This window comes from Mesoplodon mirus, assembly GCF_964341445.2.
Source record: "Mesoplodon mirus genome assembly, chromosome: 14".
NCBI lineage: Eukaryota > Metazoa > Chordata > Mammalia > Artiodactyla > Ziphiidae > Mesoplodon > Mesoplodon mirus.
The window spans coordinates 42,583,975-42,601,771 of NC_138990.1; the positions used below are offsets into that span (position 1 = coordinate 42,583,975).

Sequence of the window (17,797 nt, forward strand, 5' to 3'; positions counted from 1 at the left end):
GCAAGGTAACGTCCCGGTCATGTTTCCAGAGTGGACAATGCACAAGGGAGTCAGATTTGAGCCGTCTTGGGAGAGCCCACCCAGGAGGACAGCCCAGCAGGGAGTGAGCTGTCAGAGCCCTTCAGGGAGCACACTGAACACAGCCAGACTATCTGGGCAGCTCTGGCAAAAGAACTCACAACAGTGCCCACTGGGTCTCCACCACCCAGAGGCCATCTCCGCAGGCTTGTAGTGCTCTGGTCACACCTTGCCTTTGTCCTCTCAGCCTCCCTCCTGGGCACTCTGGGGAAGCCAGAAGCAGCAGTTAGTGAGTGACAAAGAGGCAGCACCCGGAGAGTGTCACATCCCACCCACCCCACCCCCATTACAGGATGCTGAGCCTGGGTCATTGGGGGCTGGGCCAAGGGGAGAAACTTTGAACTGGCTATGAGATCAAAGTTCCGATTAAAGATTGGACTTAGCTAAGGAGAAGCTGAGGATGAGGTTGTTTTTAGAGCTGACCTTGCCAATGACTAGGTGTGTGACCACACAGGCTACTTGAACCTCTCCGTGCTTCAGTTAAACATTATAAGTACCCCCCTCATAGGTTTGTTCTGAGGACTAAAAGGACTGATGCGTGGACAGCCCTCAGTACAATGCCAGGCACACAGTAGATGCTCAGTAAGCACCAGCTCTCAGTAGTAGAAGTACCAGCAGCAGCAGTAATAACAATAGAAGGAGCACCCAAAAGTGACCCCCCAAAAAAAGCAGTTTGGGTCCAACAGGGTAGATTTGAAGGGAAGTAGTAGGAGAAAAAGAAATCTGTTTGCTAATGATATCCCGCTGAGTTCAACCTGTTTAATAAGCCCGTTACACGATTATCATTTCACAGGATCTGTAAGAAGAACAGTGTTGAGTGCAGGGATGGGCGGGGGGGAGACCTGGAGCAGCTATCCCTGCTGCCTGAATGGTCCAGGAAGGCTTCTGGGAAGAGGTGGCACAGAATAAGGCCTCAAGCCATGCAGAGGTGGAGATACACCACTGGGAGAAGAAAGTGGTCTCAGGACCCTTGTACATGTCTTGGCCTTTTTGCTCATGCTGCAGCCCTGGGGACAGTTCAGCCCAGTAAACATCAGTGAGCCCCTCCATTATGCCCAGCGTGGGTGGGGGGCACTGGGGCAGTGAGATGAGGAGGCAGGCTCTGCGCTCAGGGAGCTGCCAGCCTTGTGGGATGAGAAGACAAAAATCGTAGCGTGTCGGGCTTCCCTGGTGGCGCTGTGGTTGAGAATCCTCCTGCCAATGCAGGGGACACAGGTTCGTGCCCCGGTCCGGGAAGATCCCACATGCCGCGGAGCGGCTGGGCCCGTGAACCATGGCCACTAAGCCTGCGCATCCGGAGCCTGTGCTCCGCAACGGGAGAGGCCACAACAGTGAGAGGCCCGTGTGCCGCAAAAAAAAAAAAAAAAAAAAATCGTAGCGTGTCAAGCAAATGTGGCTCCTGGTGAGATAGAGGGATTCAGGGATGCTGTAGGGTTCAGAGGAGGAGAACTTAGCCCAGGCTGGGCACTCTATACACACACACATACACACACACACACACTTTCATCTCTGTCTTTTCCCCATAACTGTTTCTTCTTCTAGGCAGATGGTAGGGTTGCACTCCTCCACCTGCTTGAAGTTAGACATGGCCACGTGGCTTGCTTTGGCCAATGACATGAGAGCAGGAAGGACGCATGTCCCTTTCAAGGGACAGCTTTAAGAGCCAGTGTGTGGGATTCCCCAAACCCTCTTTTCCTCTGCCACCATGGCCAGCAGAGCCCAGGTGAGGGGCGCTCTCTCAGCCTGGGTCCTAAAGAAGGATGACCCCAGGTGACCAGTGGTGAGCGGGTAGCATGAGTGAAAAGCACACAATTGTAGTTAAGCTACTGAGATTGGCTATTTATCATCGTAGCCTAACTCACTTATCCAGGTGAATGCAAACATAAATTAAGTGGCCCAAATAGAAAACTAACCCTGGGAGAATCTTCTCTGAGCCCTGTGGCCTTTCCTTCGTTGGAGCCCCCTTGCCCTGGGAATGGCAGGTCTGGATCCCAGTTCCATCTCTGCCCTAATGCTCTGTGCCTCGGGTAACACTGTTGTCCAAGGGAGTGTCTGACCACAGAGTGGCTGTGAGAGTCCAGCATTGTGGGGATACAGTCTTCAGGGACTTGGGGGTTAGGGAACAGCCAGCGGTCAGCCTGCATTCATCAGCTTCCCTGCCGTGAGCCCTGAGGGTCACGGTGAAGGTCAAACACAGAGTTAGAAGCAGAACAAACCCAGGGCAGGGGGAACCCAGAGGGAATATGGTGGTCCTTGCAGCTGGTGGGCATGGGGCCAGCGGTCCCAGGGTGCCCGACAGGGTGTAAGTGGCAGCCTAGAAGCCAAGTGTCCCTGCTTGGTTAATCTAAAAATAAACAGAAAAGCAACAAAAATCTATGTCTCAATTACTGCACACAAGCTGTTCAAACAGCCAGCTCTGCACTGGAGATGTGAACTTGTCAACAGAGGCTGCCTCGTTTGCATGCTTGGGTGGTGGTGAAACACACGACCTCGAAACAGGCTGCCCTCTGGTCTGGGTAGTTGTTTGGGGTTTTTTGTTTGTTTGTTTTTAATTTAATTTAATTAAAAATACAGACATAGAATAAAGACAGTGAAAAGCTGAAGCAAGTACAACAAGATAGGGCAGCAGCTCCCAAAACGAAGGTAGAGGAGGCTCTGAGGTCTGAGATAAGCCAGGCCCTTGAGAGAGGTGAGCAGGAGAGTGGCCAAAGCAAAGTGTCAGCAGCCAGAACCAGGGGACAAAAGCCTCTCCCAAGGGGCCCAAAACACTCCTCCCCTCCCCTGTTGATCATGGAGGAAGCCCCAGTGAGCAGTGTGGGCCCTCAGCTCCCAAAGCAGAAGCAAAGCCTTTTTAGGGACCTCTCTCTCTGGGAGAGGGTGTTATAGCCCACGTCTGGGATGAGCTCAGTGGGCCGGATGCATGGCGGGCAAAGCTGAGACTTCCATCCTTGGCATTTATTTCCTCTCCCACATGCTCACCCTCACACTGTCCTAGCTCAAATACAGTCTGTTCTCTGAAATGAATGAAGCTCCAGGAAGCTGAGCTACCCTGGGCTCCAGCCCAGACCAACCACTCCCTCCCCTGAGCCCACGGGTGCTCATGCTTTTCTGTATCCTTACTGTGTGCTTTCCTCTTGACAGTGCTACTTTCCACGAAAGCCAGAACCTTGCCGCCTCCTTGCCTGCTTTCAGGATCTTGCACAGAGCCAGGCATAATGAAGGCAAGAGGTGGTCAGTAAATTGGATACGACTTGACAAGGAAAGGGAAGAACGTGTATTAATCAAGAGCATATGCCTAAGGGGTTGCTTGGGAGGGAAAAGGGGGCAGAGTCCTGACTCGTGAAAGTGGAGCCCCAGAAAAGGAAGCAGGCTACCTCTTTTTTTTTTTTTTTTTTTGCGGTACGCGGGCCTCTCACTGCTGTGCCTTCTCCTGCTGCGGAGCACAGGCTCCGGACGCGCAGGCTCAGTGGCCATGGCTCACGGGCCCAGCCGCTCCGCGGCATGTGGGATCCTCCCGGACCGGGGCACGAACCCGTGTCCCCTGCATCGGCAGGCGGACTCTCAACCACTGTGCCACCAGGGAAACCCAGGCTACCTCTTAATTTCCCAGGAAGGGGTTCTGGGCAAGCAGGAGCCCCCAGAGATGAGAAGAGGGAGCAGCGTGCTCACGCCAGCGCTGGTGAAGGTGCCACAAATCTCGCTGCTGAAGTGGCTGTTGGTTCTGCATTCACTCCGGACAGGGATTTTAATGTCCCCAGCCCTTGGGGCAATTCTGCGGCCATCAGCCCAGACACTACTTACTCAGTGAAATTAAAAAAGCCGTTGAGTCTCTCCCAAGGAAGATAATATCCTGTCACAGGCAGTATGATCTGCCAGCCATGTGACGGCCGTTCCCTAATGTTTCCAAATAGACTTTTGAATAGACCCTTGTCTAGAAGAGAGCAAATTGCAAGAGCATTTCTGGCAGCCAAATAGAGAGCGAGTATTCGTCTTTCTTTTTCGCAACTCTTGCTGCTAGGTCTGGCTCCAGGCACCGAGTAGGATTCATCCATCAGCTTGGGTCACTGATGAACAGCATTTGCTGTGAAGAGGCATCTTGTTGAATTAGTCGATTCTGCAAGATTTGGAATAATCAGGCGTGCCAGAGGCAGCCTGTGAGACGGCAGGAGGCCTGCTTGGAGAGGGGAAGTAACTGCAAAGTCTAGCTCCCAGTTCTGCAACCGTGTGTTTGCAGGACCGTGGGAAAGCAGGCTCCAGGCTCTAGTGTTTCCCTTCTCTGTGAAGCCACCGAGAACAGGGAGTCAGAAGGAGCAAAGATGGTTCCTCGTCATGGTAACTCTGGATAATTGTCCTCTGTGCCATCGAACCATACCCGCCCGCCAGAGCTGCCTCATCGATCCTGATGTTTACGACACAACTCCCTTCTTCCCTCAGTTTATGCTGATATTATGCTGCCAACTGTCATTTCCAATATCTTTTTTATTTTTCATTATCACCATTATAATGATTTATACCAGTAGCAACAGCACAAATGCCTAGTCAGTTAGTCCCCCGAGAAAAGGCTCTGAATCCTGTGTGCGTTTCTGAAAAAAAGAAATTACTGCGTCAAAACCCACAGCCAGAGCGTCTCAAAGTAAAGGTGCACACGGAAAGGGACAGCAGTGGGAGGCTTGGGCTTTTAATATTGTTCCTCTGACACAGGCACTGGATACCACCTTTCCGAGGCAGGGAGATTGCTTTTTGCGTTAGAAATTGGGCCCAGAAAAGGAATTGGTGGCATTTTTCTGGAAACCTATCATCAGAAAAGCATTTTGAGACATTTGTCTTTTTTAGGTCATGTATTAAGCCCTGCAATTATGGAATGTGGATTTTCTCCAAAATACCTCTGCCCGCCGGGGCCTTCCGAGGACCACAGTGCAGGGGCGAGCACTGTAGGAGCGTCAGAGTGCCGGGGTCCTAGGGCCAACTCTGGCCCTGCTCATGCACGGATCTTAGGCTGGTGTGTCTCAGGCTCTACCTGCATTCAGGTCCTCCCGGGGGATCTTGTGAAAACCGCAGATTTCAGCTCAGGAGTGCTGAGGCTGGGCCTGGGATTCTGCAGTCTAACAAGCCCCCAGGTGTGCCAATGCTGCAGATCCACAGACTGCACTTGGTCAGGGGGTGCTTAGGCCACTATCTCGTCTTCATCCTCTCCTCTTCATCTCCCCGACTTATAAAAGCCAGTGTCAACACATCCCTGCCTACAGCATTGGGATGTTGTGAGAAGGAAATGATGTGGTACTTTTGAAGACCCTTGTGAAGGGTAAGCACTGTGGCCCTACAAGGTCATGCTGTTGTTGCCGTGACCACCATGGGACCTTTAATGCAGGGGCTCCCTCACTGCCCTCCCCTGAGCCAGTCCATTCACTGGTCTGGGGTCTGCTGGCTTGTGTCCCCCCCAAAGCTTTGGATGAGCCAAGACCTAGGAAATACACGCAGGTTTAGCTGGTGGTGGAGGAAGCAGGTTCCCTGTCTTCCTTTAAAGGTAAAGATGACACCCTCAAGCCCTCTGTAACAGAGATTGATGCCCCCTGAGGAAGAGAATCGGAGGTCAGGTGTCACTGCCCTGGTTTCTAATCTGGGCTATCACATCCCTGACTCCCTTCTCCCCCCAGGCTGGCGGGCCTGGTAGAAGCTGCTTGGTTGGGTCCAGACCCTGGTGCTGCAGCAGGTCTTGGCGGAAACTGCCAGCAGCTAAGCAGCGGGGCTGGGATGAGCTACCGCAGCCTGGCACCTGGACTGGGAAACCTTCACACTTACCCTGCTGAGTGAGTGACCAGTGACGGCTGGGCGGGGGGCGGGGGCGGGTGGTATTCACAGGAGGACAGTAGTCCCTCCTGGATGCCCAAAGCAGGTGGAAGGGAAAGGCCCTTTCAGAGCAGGGGTGAAATATGACAGCAATGGCTGTGCTCAGTTCACTGGGGCCTTGGTATTTAAGGAGAGGCGCTAACAATAAAACCACACCTAGGTCACTCCTCTGGCTGAGAACAGGAAGAGGCTGGTGTCAGCCTGTGACTGTTCCAGAGCTTCCTTGGCTTCTGAGCTGGTCCAAAGGATTTGAAACAGGGCCCTGGGTCCAGTCTGGCACCTACACGTGGCCCCCACTACCTGAACATTTTATATCCACTTGGAGGTGCTGAACACCTGCTGCCCGCTGAGGAATACCTCCCCCCAGGAGCGGGAACTGGACTGGATAAGACAGATGAGGAAATCTGTAAGGAGGCCGCGCTTTCAGGGCCAGACCTGAGAGGGTGGCCTCCTTGCTTTTTTCACCCTGGGCGCCTCTCTTGCCTCAGAGTGTGTTCCGAGCTGGAAGAGGCTTGCCACTTTGATCTGGGAGCATTTCCTGTGTCCCGTGCCCGGGTGCCCAGACTGTGCCCGGTCAGCTCCATGGAGAAAACAGAGGGGGGTCCTGTCTTTAGGGAGCACACCCTTGAGGAGTGACATTCACTTGGGTGGTGGAACGTGCCAGCCCATCGCTGGGTCGTTGGCTGGAGCTCAGAGAAGAGAGGGCTGGTCAGAGGACACCTCCTGCAGGAGGGGCTGGAGCAGGCCCACCCCCGAGCCTCAGCCAGAATCAAGTCGTCTAAGTCAGTGGGGTCTCGGTGGGGACGGGGGTCGGTGGGAGCCGAGGCAGCCCCAGGAAGCTGGGAGGCATTTCCGAGGGGTGCCCCCAGCTCCTGCTGACATCTGTGCCAAGTCAGGGCCAAGCCGGCTTCTCCAGAAGCACCTGTAGAATTCCTTTGTATTGCATTTGCCAAGACGGTGTTCTGGCTGCTGTTGATTATCTTGCTCCAGAAGAAAGGCTAAAAGATGCAGAGAGGGAAACGAAAATAAGAAAGATGGACACCGACTGTTCCAGCCAACTGGGCGGTGTGTCTCCCCCAGATGAGGCAATCACACGTTTTCCTACGGGGCCGGACGAGCCGTGGCTCATCCCTCAGCCCCCTGTCTGGAGGCAGTGTGGGCTCCTCACTGGCCTGTGGATTAATCACGCCTTCAGGTCCTTACAGCCAGCGCCCACTCCTCCGCGTGCCTTAATGATAGGAAGGAGGGAAGGGTCATTGGTCACCTGTGATCCCTGGCACAGCGTGTGCACACGGGGCATGTCAATAGTGAGGGCGCGGAGCGCGTCCTGCAGCGAGTTCAGGGATGCACAGCATGCTGGTCCTCGAGCACGGGGCCTCAGGAGTGTCATGGGCTCCCGGCCAGTGGCCCCTGGGCCCCAGCCCCACATGGACAATACAAAGGAAAGGACTGTGACAGTCACAGTACTTAATTATTTATTCATGCATTATTCATGTTGAGGCAAGTCTGTGGGGCAGGATGCTGACCTGGTATCCAGCAAGTGTACATGAGACTGAATTACAGAGATACAGCCCAGGCAATAGGGCTGAGCCTGGTGTCCGCTGGTTGCCCTCCTCCAGGCCATCCTCGGGCCCTGGACTTGGGTCCATCATGGCACCCCTGAGCTTCAGGTAGAAGCCCATCCATCAAAGCAGGCTGTAGGGTTTGCAGTAGGAGATCCCCTAGGTCACAGATGTTCAGCTGAGGATGACCTGCCTTCCACCCCAGTGTGTTGTCTCCCAGTGGCCCCGGGTGACGGAGCACCCCGCAAGGTCCTGGCCACCCCGCCAGCACAGGGGGTCTCGGGGAGTCTGTGAGACACAGACCCACACAGCTTCGTAGTTCACAGCCTCCTTTGTCCTCATCCCAGAAACTTGCCAGGCTGCTGTTGGCCTTGGAGTTGCAGGCCTATCCTTTTCTGCCCTGTAACTCAGACCTGCTCATTACCCAGTGACAGGGCTTTTCCCCGTGTGCAGAGGGCCCACAGGATTTACAGTCTGGTCCTCACAGAGGCCCTGGGGGCAGGTAGCGCTGTCCATCCCCGCTTTCCAGATGAATAACCTGCAGCATCCCCGAGTTCCTGGGGCTAGTAAGGGGTGGTGCTGGGGGGTCAAACTTAACCCTCTTGACTCTCTACCCGGCTCTCTTTCCACTGCCCAGGGGTCCCGGGTTGAGTCCTGGAGTGGTCACTGAGGGCTGAGCTGGCAGACCAGAGGGGCCAGGCCCAGCACTTGGACTCAGGCAGATAGTTAGGTATGGCTTCCCCGAACAGAACGAGGAGTGTGGACCCCTTTGCAGAGAGGCCTCGGAACGCAACATCTCGATGGCCAGCCTGTGCACAGGGCCAGAGAGGCGCCGGACACCAAGGGGCCTGCCCAGCTCTCGGGGTCGGACAGGAGCATGGAGCATGGAAGCGTTCAGCTCTATGCATGTTTTCCAGAGTCTGAACTGGACCTTAAACCGGGCACCGACTGGGGTGGAGCCCGTATTTCCCAGCGGGGAAGGACGCATACGGTTGGCTCCATAGTACCAGACTATTTCTTGTACAGCTCCGAAGTAGAGACATTAACTTTTCTATCATTATAGAGGTAACCTAACCACAGCATAGAAAATGTAAAAATAAAATAAACAACACCTAAAATTTGGATCAAATTCCAGACAGGTGGAATTACTCCTTTTCAGCAGCTGCAGCAAAACTAAGACAAGGGAGGATGGGTGCACAGTGGAGGCCCCGGACATGCTTTCTATCTGGGCATCAGGAGCACAGAGAAGGAGAGAGGCAGGGAGATAAGGGTTCCAGGGACAGGCAGTGGGCGGAGGTTTGGAGTAAGAGCTGGAAGTCAGGGGCTGGGGCAGTTTTGTCATTGGGTTTTCATCCCAGTTAGCAACCCGGCCGACTCCTCCAAGGGAATCGAAAGAGCCTGGGGACCGGGTGGTCCCTCCTGTGTCCCTACACACCTGGTGCTCTAGTGGTACTGGCCACACTGAGGAATTGTCCCCAGTGCCCAGTAGGCAGGGAAGCCGGCTTCCAACTTCCATTCACTCCGGATGGAAGGAAAGCCCAAGGGTGAAGCTTGTGTGTGGAGGTCCCAGGGCAAGGCCCCTCCCGGGGGAGCACACACCCTTTCTGGTGAGCAGGTGAGCCGTCACGGGAGCTGGCACCTCATCCCCCAGGATTGGAGGCGGCCAGAACAGACCCTCCACTCTCTCCTGGAGAGGAGCGCTGGACAAAGAAGGCCTTCCTCACGGGGCACGGAGGTGCTACTGGGCACACCAGGGTGGCCTCTGTAACGCTTCCAAGGGATCATCTCAGCTTTGAGGTAGTTGGGCTTGACGGCCGTGATTCTCCCTGGAGCTGGTTAGTGTGGCCCTGCTGCATTTCTGGGGTGCTGGGGGGACTCTGTCCTTAGGCTCAGGGCGTGCCCATGTGTGTTGAGGCTCTGAACGGGGAGACGGGGGCAGGGCGGGGGGTGGGGGACGGGTGGTGCAGGAACATTGGTTGTGCATTCACAGCAGCCCATCAGGAGCATCCCAGGGTGGCGTTCATCCCACTCTTCCCATTTGCTGTGCTTCTGTAGGCAGGGCCTCTTCTCCCCTCCCTCTCCCTGGGGGGAGGAGAGGTGTGTACAGAGGGAAGGGACTGGGAACCAGGGGCTGGGACCGGCTTCCCGAGTGGTGCACTGGGCCCAGGCTCAGCCTCTCTGGATCCGGGTCGGGCTCTGAAAAGTGGAAACCCACGTGTCTGCACAGGGGACCACCAAGTGAGATGGTGGAGGTGCGTGCATTTTAGGGACTGGGAGACTTGTGGCTTCAGGCAAGGAAAAATGGGGTTCCCCCGCCCTAGGGGTGTCCCCTCCTCTCTGTCAGCCCAGCATCCCTGGGACGGTGCAAAGGACAGCACTCGTGGTGGAGAAACAGTTTTGCCACTCAGGATCCCAGAGGCCAGAGCCAAGTCTCACACGCAAAACTCCCACCTCTGGGCGACTTTTCAGATTTAACCCAGGACCTGCCCCGAAACATCTGTACCCTGGACCTCGGCCTGACCTGCCTCCACCCACGAATATAGGATTTTCTAGACCCTAGAGCTCTTTCTTCACACATGTGCATGGAATTGAAGAGGTGCGGGCCACACACTAACCCCACCCAGGTGTGAGCCCTGGTTCCTGGTAAACAGCCCCACACGCTCGGGAATGGCTGCAGCCAGACACCCTCCTCTCTCAGTGCCGGGCCCCGAGCCAGGCTCTGCCAGTTCGTAGGCCGCCTACCAGGTACACGCCATGACAAGGAAGCATTTCTACATGTTTTGTCTGTAATTGCTTGACCAGTCTCGTCTGAGATGCCTCGTGTGCTGGGGGCCTCCTCCCACCCCAGGGAGCACTTCCTGATGCCTCTCTCCCCACAGCCCAGCAGGAAGTACTGACACGGCCACCTCTGGTGCTGGCACTCTGCCGTCTCACCAGGGTACACCAGGCAGCACTCTCCTTTCGTACCATTTGAAAGGGGAAATTAAACTGAGGGATGAAGTTGAACCCAAACCTGCCATGCAAATAGTCGACCTTTATTTTGGATACACTTAATGAGGCTGAGACCAGATTGTGTGGCCTCCAGCTGCCTGAGTTTCCATCTCCTCTCTGGCGTTTTCAGGAGACTTGAAGAGCTGAGCAGCGGGGTGGGGATCCCCGGAGGTGCAGCTGCTGGGCCAGCTTTCCTGCCTCACACCAGGGCTGTGAGGAAGAGGGAACCACCATGGGGTCCAGCAGGCGGCCCAGCCCAAGGCAGCGAGCTGAGAGGTACGATCGGCATCAGTGGTGTCCTTGGAGCCAAGGGGGCCCCTTTGACCTGATCCCAAGCACACTCTGCCACCTGTGGGCGCGTCTCAGGGGCGCAGGGTTGCTGGCCACCTGAATGCCAGCCCTCCTCATCTCCATCCTCACCAGCTGGAAGGAGATGGTTCCTTGACAATATGTGAGGTTGTGTTGTTTTGTAGGAATGTAGGGGCTGATTTCGTGTATCAACCAGGCTAGACTAGACTTTTAGGTAACAAACTGCCAATCTCAGTGCCTTAACACGATAAAGATTTATGTCCCAATCATTCCAAGTCCAGCGCTGAGGGAACAACCCTCTCCCGTCAGATCGCTGCACCAGCTGGGAAGTGTGGCCTCTGAGGTTGCCACGGCAAGGAGAGAGAACCACAGGATCATACAGGATGTTTTTAAAGGGCCCCTCCCCACTTATTCTGTCTGCCTGAATTCAGATGCATGATCCCAACCCAACTACAAGGGAAGCTGGACGGGTCTTCTGGGTGAGCAGAAAGAGGACACAGTGTTTTGAACTTTGAGCATCATCTCTGCCCCACTTAGGATCCAGCCTAGGGAAGCAGGCGCCCCTGGGGGGACTGGTAATTAACCAGAGCCCTGCCTAGGCAGGTGAATCTCAGGAGACCAGAGTCTAAGCTCTGTGGTCCAGCTGACCCTGGACATGTAGATTCTCCTTTCAGAGCTGTCCTTAGAGACTCCAGTTCTGATTTCCTAGAAAGGTAGGACATTTCCTAACTCCAGTGCCTACACAGAATTTCCAGCTGGAAGACTCAAGATGTTTGTGTCTGAGGTTCTCCCTTTACACAAATGTGTTTGTCCCTTCCTGAAACATTGAGCAATTAAGAAGGAATAAACACGTGTTTGTTCATTCAGCAAACATTTCGTGAACACCCTTCTATGCCAGAGTCTGCTAGGTGCTAAGATTACAGAGACAATAAGCCTGGAGTTTACTCTCAAGGTAGTAAACGTACAACAGCCATCCATGGATGCTGGGATGATGGTGGGTACAGATGTTCAGGGAGACAAAGGAGTGCCTCTCACTTGACCTGGGGCGGGGGTGAAGGTCAGTGCAACCTCTGAGAAGAGTCAGTGCCTGAGTTGGGTCATAACTGACACACAGGACTTAGCCAGGGGGAGGGGGAAGCCAGTTCTGGCAGAGGAGCCGGGGGGACTTGTCCCCGAGGTGAGAGAGGGTGCGATGCCCTCAGAAGCTACAGCGTTTGGTATGGCCGGGCATCGCCTCTGGGGTGGGAAGAGTGAACAGTGATGCTAGAAAAGTGAGGCAACCCAGATGCTCAAGTGTCCTCTGGGCCACCCTGAGGAGTCTGGACTGTATTCTGAAGGATAGGGTTTAAAGCAGGAGAGGAGAGGATGGTGACCAGACCTGTGCTTTAAAAAGCCATAAGGGCAAGGGTAAGCTGGGACGAAGTGAGAGAGTGGCATGGACATATATACACTACCAAATGTAAAACAGATAGCTAGTGGGAAGTAGCCGCATGGCACAGGGAGATCAGCTCAGTGCTTTGTGACCACCTAGAGGGGTGGGATAGGGAGGGTGGGAGAGAGACACAAGAGGGAGGAGACATGGGGATATATGTATATGTATAACTGATTCACTTTGTTATAAAGCAGAAACTAACACACCATTGTAAAGCAATTATACTCCAATAAAGATGTTAAAAAAAAAAAGCCATAAGGGCAGTTGGTGGAGGATGGACAAGAAGGGTGCAGCTGGGGGCAGAGGACCGATGGGATAATCCGTGTGGGAGACACGATTTGGGATGGATGTGCAGATGGAGGGGGGCAGATCTGAAAAACAACTAGAGCAACAGACGCAAAGACCCCGCTGTGAAATATGGGGATGGACATGGGGACACGGCTTTCTCAGAGAGAGGGAATTCCTGAGAATGCGCGTTTGGGCAAAGAACAATGAGTTTATTTAGGGACTACAAGGTTTAGGTACCTTCAGGCAGTAGGATGGTGGGTGTGGTGCAAGGAGAGGGAGGGAGCTGGAAACGTGGCCTTGGGAGTCGTCAGTAAAGAGGTGAGAGCTGAATGGGGTCATCCAGGGAGAGCGTGATGGGTGAGCAAAGGGGAGGGAGTAGGGGCCCTGCAGGAAGCGCTGAGAAAGAGGAGCCTGCAATGCAGACCGAGAAGGAGTAGCAGAGAAAGGAGAAAAAGTGAGAGAGCACGATGTCACAGAAACCGCAGAGAGGAGCTTTCCAGAAGGACATCAACCACTCCAAGTGGAGGGGGGTTCAAGGAAGACACGGCCACCAATGTCCCATTGAATGGAACGAGCAGGTCCTTCTTGACCTCGATGAGAACAACCCCCAAGGAGTGGCCAGAGCGAGAGCCACATGGGAGCAGGTTGCAGTGTGACCTGGAGGAGGGAAGGTGACCAGAGCCAAGTGTAGACATCTCTCCCGAGAACCTGGCTTGGAAAAGTTTGTGAGGGTGATCAAAGGTATATTTATTTTTATTTTTATGATATTAATATTGAATAGATGAAAAAACAATTTTTGTGGCATTGTGTAAGCCGTGAAGCATAGTGATGAAATAAACAGTGAACCCACCATCCAGCTTAAGAGGTTACGGTCAGCTCTGCTTCAGGTAGGCCTGCAGGCTGAGCCCAGGCCTCGGGGTCATGTGCCCAGCAAGAGGGGACAGTGCCGAGGGAAGGGACAGTGGCTGCCAGGGCCCCGCCAGCCACAACCTGGGTTGGGCTGACCCTGGCTCTGGCTCTGTGGCACTAGAAGTTGGCCACTAGTTCTGGACGTGCCAAGACCAGACTAGGATCAGGCTTAACACAAATTTTAAAAATAAACTGGTCAGTTTACTAGCCAACAATTCCGGAGTCCCCAGGCTGAGCTGGACTGGTGCGATAGAAAAGTGATGCAGGAGCTGTCCTGTCCCTGACCTCCAGGAGCTCACACCCCAGACAGGAAGTGGGTGGAGAGAGGAAAAGAGTCATAGATGACCACATCCCTTGTGCTTGAGCCGGGGCAGGGCTGGGGATGTGATGTGCAGGCAGACCCCACACTCACCCTCATCGGTGCCCCGGCACTGCCTATGTTCTCCCCTCTGCCTCGCTGAGGCCTCTCCGACTGAGACAGCCTCTCCTGTATGTTTACATCCTTCCTGACTGAGGGTGGCTGGCAGGGAGCCAGGCACGTCACTGTCGTGCTGAGCAAAATATGATCCCCGATGATGCAGGAGGCCCTCGGAGTATCTGGTGTGTCTAGGTCTCCATGACAACACTGAGGGCCTAATGTTCGGATATTCGGGAAAGTTGTGTGGGAGATGGTCTGGTTGACAGAGGCCGGGGAGCACGGGGGTCTCTGGTGCCAGCAATGGGTTTGTAGGTTATGAAAGAAAACTCTCAAGTCCCGGAGGCTTAACACCTTCTCAGACTTGAGTCGTATACTGAGCCACGGTCTGGAGGCTGGAGATCCCGGCCACTTTCTCATCTAGTTTTCTGACCTCGAGGGAATCACTTATTCTGAATGAGTTGCCTGGTGCATAAAGTGGGGACGACCCTGCCACGTCACAGGCCACTCCAAGGATCAAATGAGATCTATGTCAAGGGCCTTGTTCACCACAAAGTGAGTCTACAGACGTAGACTGTAGACTGTAGACTCTCACCCCATCATAGGGTTGAGGAAAACGCAGCCTGGGGCCTCCACGGGATCTTGTTTTCCCAGTGGGGATGGAGGGATAAAATCCCAAGCCATCATTAGAAGGTGCAGATATGCATCGTCCAGGGCAACGTGATGCTCCAGACCAGAAAGGATTACTTTAAACTGTGACTGGGTTCAAATCTCGTTGACTATACTTTCGCCATGTGATCCCGGACAAGTCATTTATTCCTCGTCTGTGATGGGGCTAATGATCCATGCTTTGTGGGCTTGCTGTGAATATGGAATGAGCTAACGCTTGAGAGCCCTTTCTTTGCGCATAGAGAAGGCGCTTAATGGATGCTGAAAGCCAGTGCTGTCCTCCTCGGGTCCTGGCAGGGCTGCCGTTGGTCTAAATCTCCCTCCTCTCCACTCTGTGCCAGCAGGTCCGGCCTCTGTTTCCACGTGAGGAGCAGCCGCGGCCCACCGAGATGTCCCGGCACCATAGCCGCTTCGAAAGAGATTACCGGGTGGGCTGGGATCGCCGCGAGTGGAGCGCCAACGGGACGCATGGGACCACCAGCATCTGCAGTCCCGCCACCGGGGCCGGTGGCGGCACAGCCAGCAGCCTCAGCGCCCGGCCCGGCCTCCTGCCGCTACCCGGGGTGCCCTCCCGGCTGCCCACGCCCGCCACGGCCCCCGCGCCCCGCACCACCGGCAGCAGCGAGGCCACCCCCAGCCTCGTGGCCAGCTCTGCCTCTGCCGTCACCACCAAGGTAAGACCTGCCTGGCGTCCGCTGTGAGCAGCAGCCGGGCAGAGGGGCCTGCTTCCCCCACAGCCCTGGGACAGCTCCGCAGCCCGTTCCCTGGACGCTGCCTGCTCCAGAGTGTGGGCAGCCCTGGAGCTGCGCCGGGCACCTATTTAAGTTAAAGTGCGCGTGGTTTTATTTTCCATGAAGCCTCTCTCTGTGACTAACATGGGAAGACGAGCAGGCGGCTGAGGCCCCGCGTTGTCCTCTGCCATGTTGATGAAGGGTATTTAACCAGTGAAATGACCATGAAACTCCCAGTTGGCAATACAGGTTTCCTAACTAGGTGCCTGTAAACCAGGCAAGCCCCCTGGGGCACCGGTTACTTGGGTTTGGAAGAAGATCCTGAGCAGCAGTCGGTTCCAAATGGTCATAAATCTGCTACTTATTAACCAGTGTTAGTACTGAGAACACTCACATCACTGTCTCCTCCAAGCCTCAGACAACCCCATGACATCAGTACCTTTGTCACCCGCCTTGCAGTTGAGTATATGGAGGCGCACCGAGTCTGTGGGAGCAGGTCCAAGGTGGACCCTCCTCGGGGACCCAGGCCTCAGGGGTGTTAGTTCCAGGTCATTCCCCCTCTTCTGGAGGCGGCTACAGCCCGGGGAATGACAGCAGAAAGCAGTCTGTTTTACCAACCGCGATATCAAAATGAAAATGTCGCCAAGGCTCCTGCTTAGCTTCCGGATGAGCTGGGCCCCCTCACGCCGCTCAGAGCCCCTGAAGGGACAAGGGGACCCAGGCGGTGGCAGGAAGCCCTTTCATTGCCGTCCTGTCTCCTGGGCCGGCAGGGGCTCTGCAGGCCACTTTGCCTCTGCCAGCCATTCAGAGCCGCCTCCTAGGGGCGATCTCAGCATCTCAGGGCCAGCGTGCGTGTGTGTGTGTGTGTGTGTGTGTTTGTCTAGTCTTGTCTTTTCTGCTTTCATAAAAGTTGCGGGAGAAGTTAAAGGTCGGGGAGCCCCGGCCCCAGCCATTGTGAGGCGGCCGTGGTATTGGAAAGTCGTGCTCCAGGTGTGCCGCGCCTTTGTCTTGGCGATTTTCAAAACTCCCTTTCAGCCCCGCTTCCCATTAATAACTGCGAGTGCTCCCGGCGGAGGCCGAGACAATGGAGCTATTGGAGGCCAGCTCGGAGTGCGCTGACATCCTCTGCAGTGCCTCATTGATTTTATTTTCCTGTTATGGAAACGCCGCCCCACTGAGGTGGGGAGGGAAGGGGAGAGGAGATGGAGGGTGATTTGGGCCTGATACCCCCGACCAGCCAAACACACTCCTTCCCAGGCGCCAGCCCCCAGCACTGCTCCGAGGCGTTGACCTCTGTCCAGTGGACCCGGCCGGCTGCCCCGCTGGCCACATCTGGCAGCCGCTCAGCTAGGCCAGCTGTTGGCCATCTGGAGGATGGCAGCCTCTGAGCTGACTGCTGGGGGCTCCAGGTGGAGAGAGAGGAGCTGGACCTGGGAGCCCACTTGATGGTTTCTGCCCTCTCAAGGATGGAGGCCTTTTTAGGGACGGCGTCAGGCTGTGCCTCAGGGGTTTGGGCCCCGCCAAGCGAGGGAAGTGGCGAGGCCTCTCGGCGAGGGCCCCCGCCCTGCCCACGCAGCTCCTGCTTTGCTCCCAAGCAGCTCAATAGTCATCCTCTCTAACTGGCTGGGCTCCAAACCACAGCACATGGGAGGAAAGGAACCCAGCGTCAGACAGAAAACAACAGCTGGGCAAGGACTGAGCTGAGCGGCTGGGAGGGGACAGGGGCTGAAAGTTCATGCCTGTGAGGACAGCCAGCTCCTCAGCACACCTGCCCCCATAGCCACCTCCAGCCCAGTTTCACACCTGCAGGGGCTTGTCCCGTCAAGCAGAGGTGCCTGATTGCGCCCTGGATTCTTCGGGGTGCTCAGGAGAACTGGGTGTGTGGGGGCTGGGAGGGCCGCAGGCAGCAGTGTCTTCCATCCAGGGCACCGTGGTTGACCTTGGGCCGTGGTGTCTTTCTTCCCTTCTGGCCTAGCTGCCGACCCCCCCAGATGCCTGTCCCCAGCCTATTTGTCTAACCCTACACGAGGACCACATCAAGCAACAGGCCGGCCAGACGGAGGTATCTGCGGTTTCCCTGGTCAACAAGTTGCGTCTTTTGAGCAGCCAAGGGCAGGCTCCTCAGGGAGCTTACGGGCCAGAATATAATGAATCTGTGGCCTGGACAAATGACTTGAGAATGTCACTCCCATTGAGGTTGTGGACAGAGGCAGCTTCATGGAGTGGATAAGGACAGACTTTGGAGCCAGACTGCCTAGATTTGAATGCCATTCTATCTCGTGCTTGCTGAGTGACCCTGGATGACTTACTGAACCTCTCTGGGCCTCACTTGTGTAACACGGGAGTAGGTGGTAGTACCAGCCGTCAGAGCTGATGTGAGGATTGTGTGAGTTAAAACTCATGTAAAGTGCTCAGAACAGAGCCAAGCCCGGCAAACAGTAAGTCCTACAGAGGTGCTATCGTCGTCACCATTGTCACAGTCACCCAGAGGAGGCCTATGGGACAAGGCCATGTCCCTGTAAGGAAAGGTGATCATTGCTGGCCTCACCAAGAGGAAAACGTAAGT

General features: G+C 55.2%; 1 protein-coding gene across 2 annotated transcripts in view; it reads left to right on the plus strand.

Annotated features, from left to right (window-relative positions):
* Nucleotides 1-17,797, plus strand: part of KLHL29 (kelch like family member 29) — a 311,895-nt gene that overhangs the window by 154,525 nt on the left and 139,573 nt on the right. The window contains exon 3 of one of the 2 annotated variants that reach the window (XM_082642211.1): nt 14,842-15,174. In XM_082642211.1, the coding sequence (XP_082498337.1) occupies nt 14,890-15,174 (285 nt within the window). In that variant the 5' untranslated portion in view covers nt 14,842-14,889. The remainder of the gene's footprint in view (nt 1-14,841; nt 15,175-17,797) is intronic. The other variant, XM_082642212.1, reaches the window with a different exon arrangement.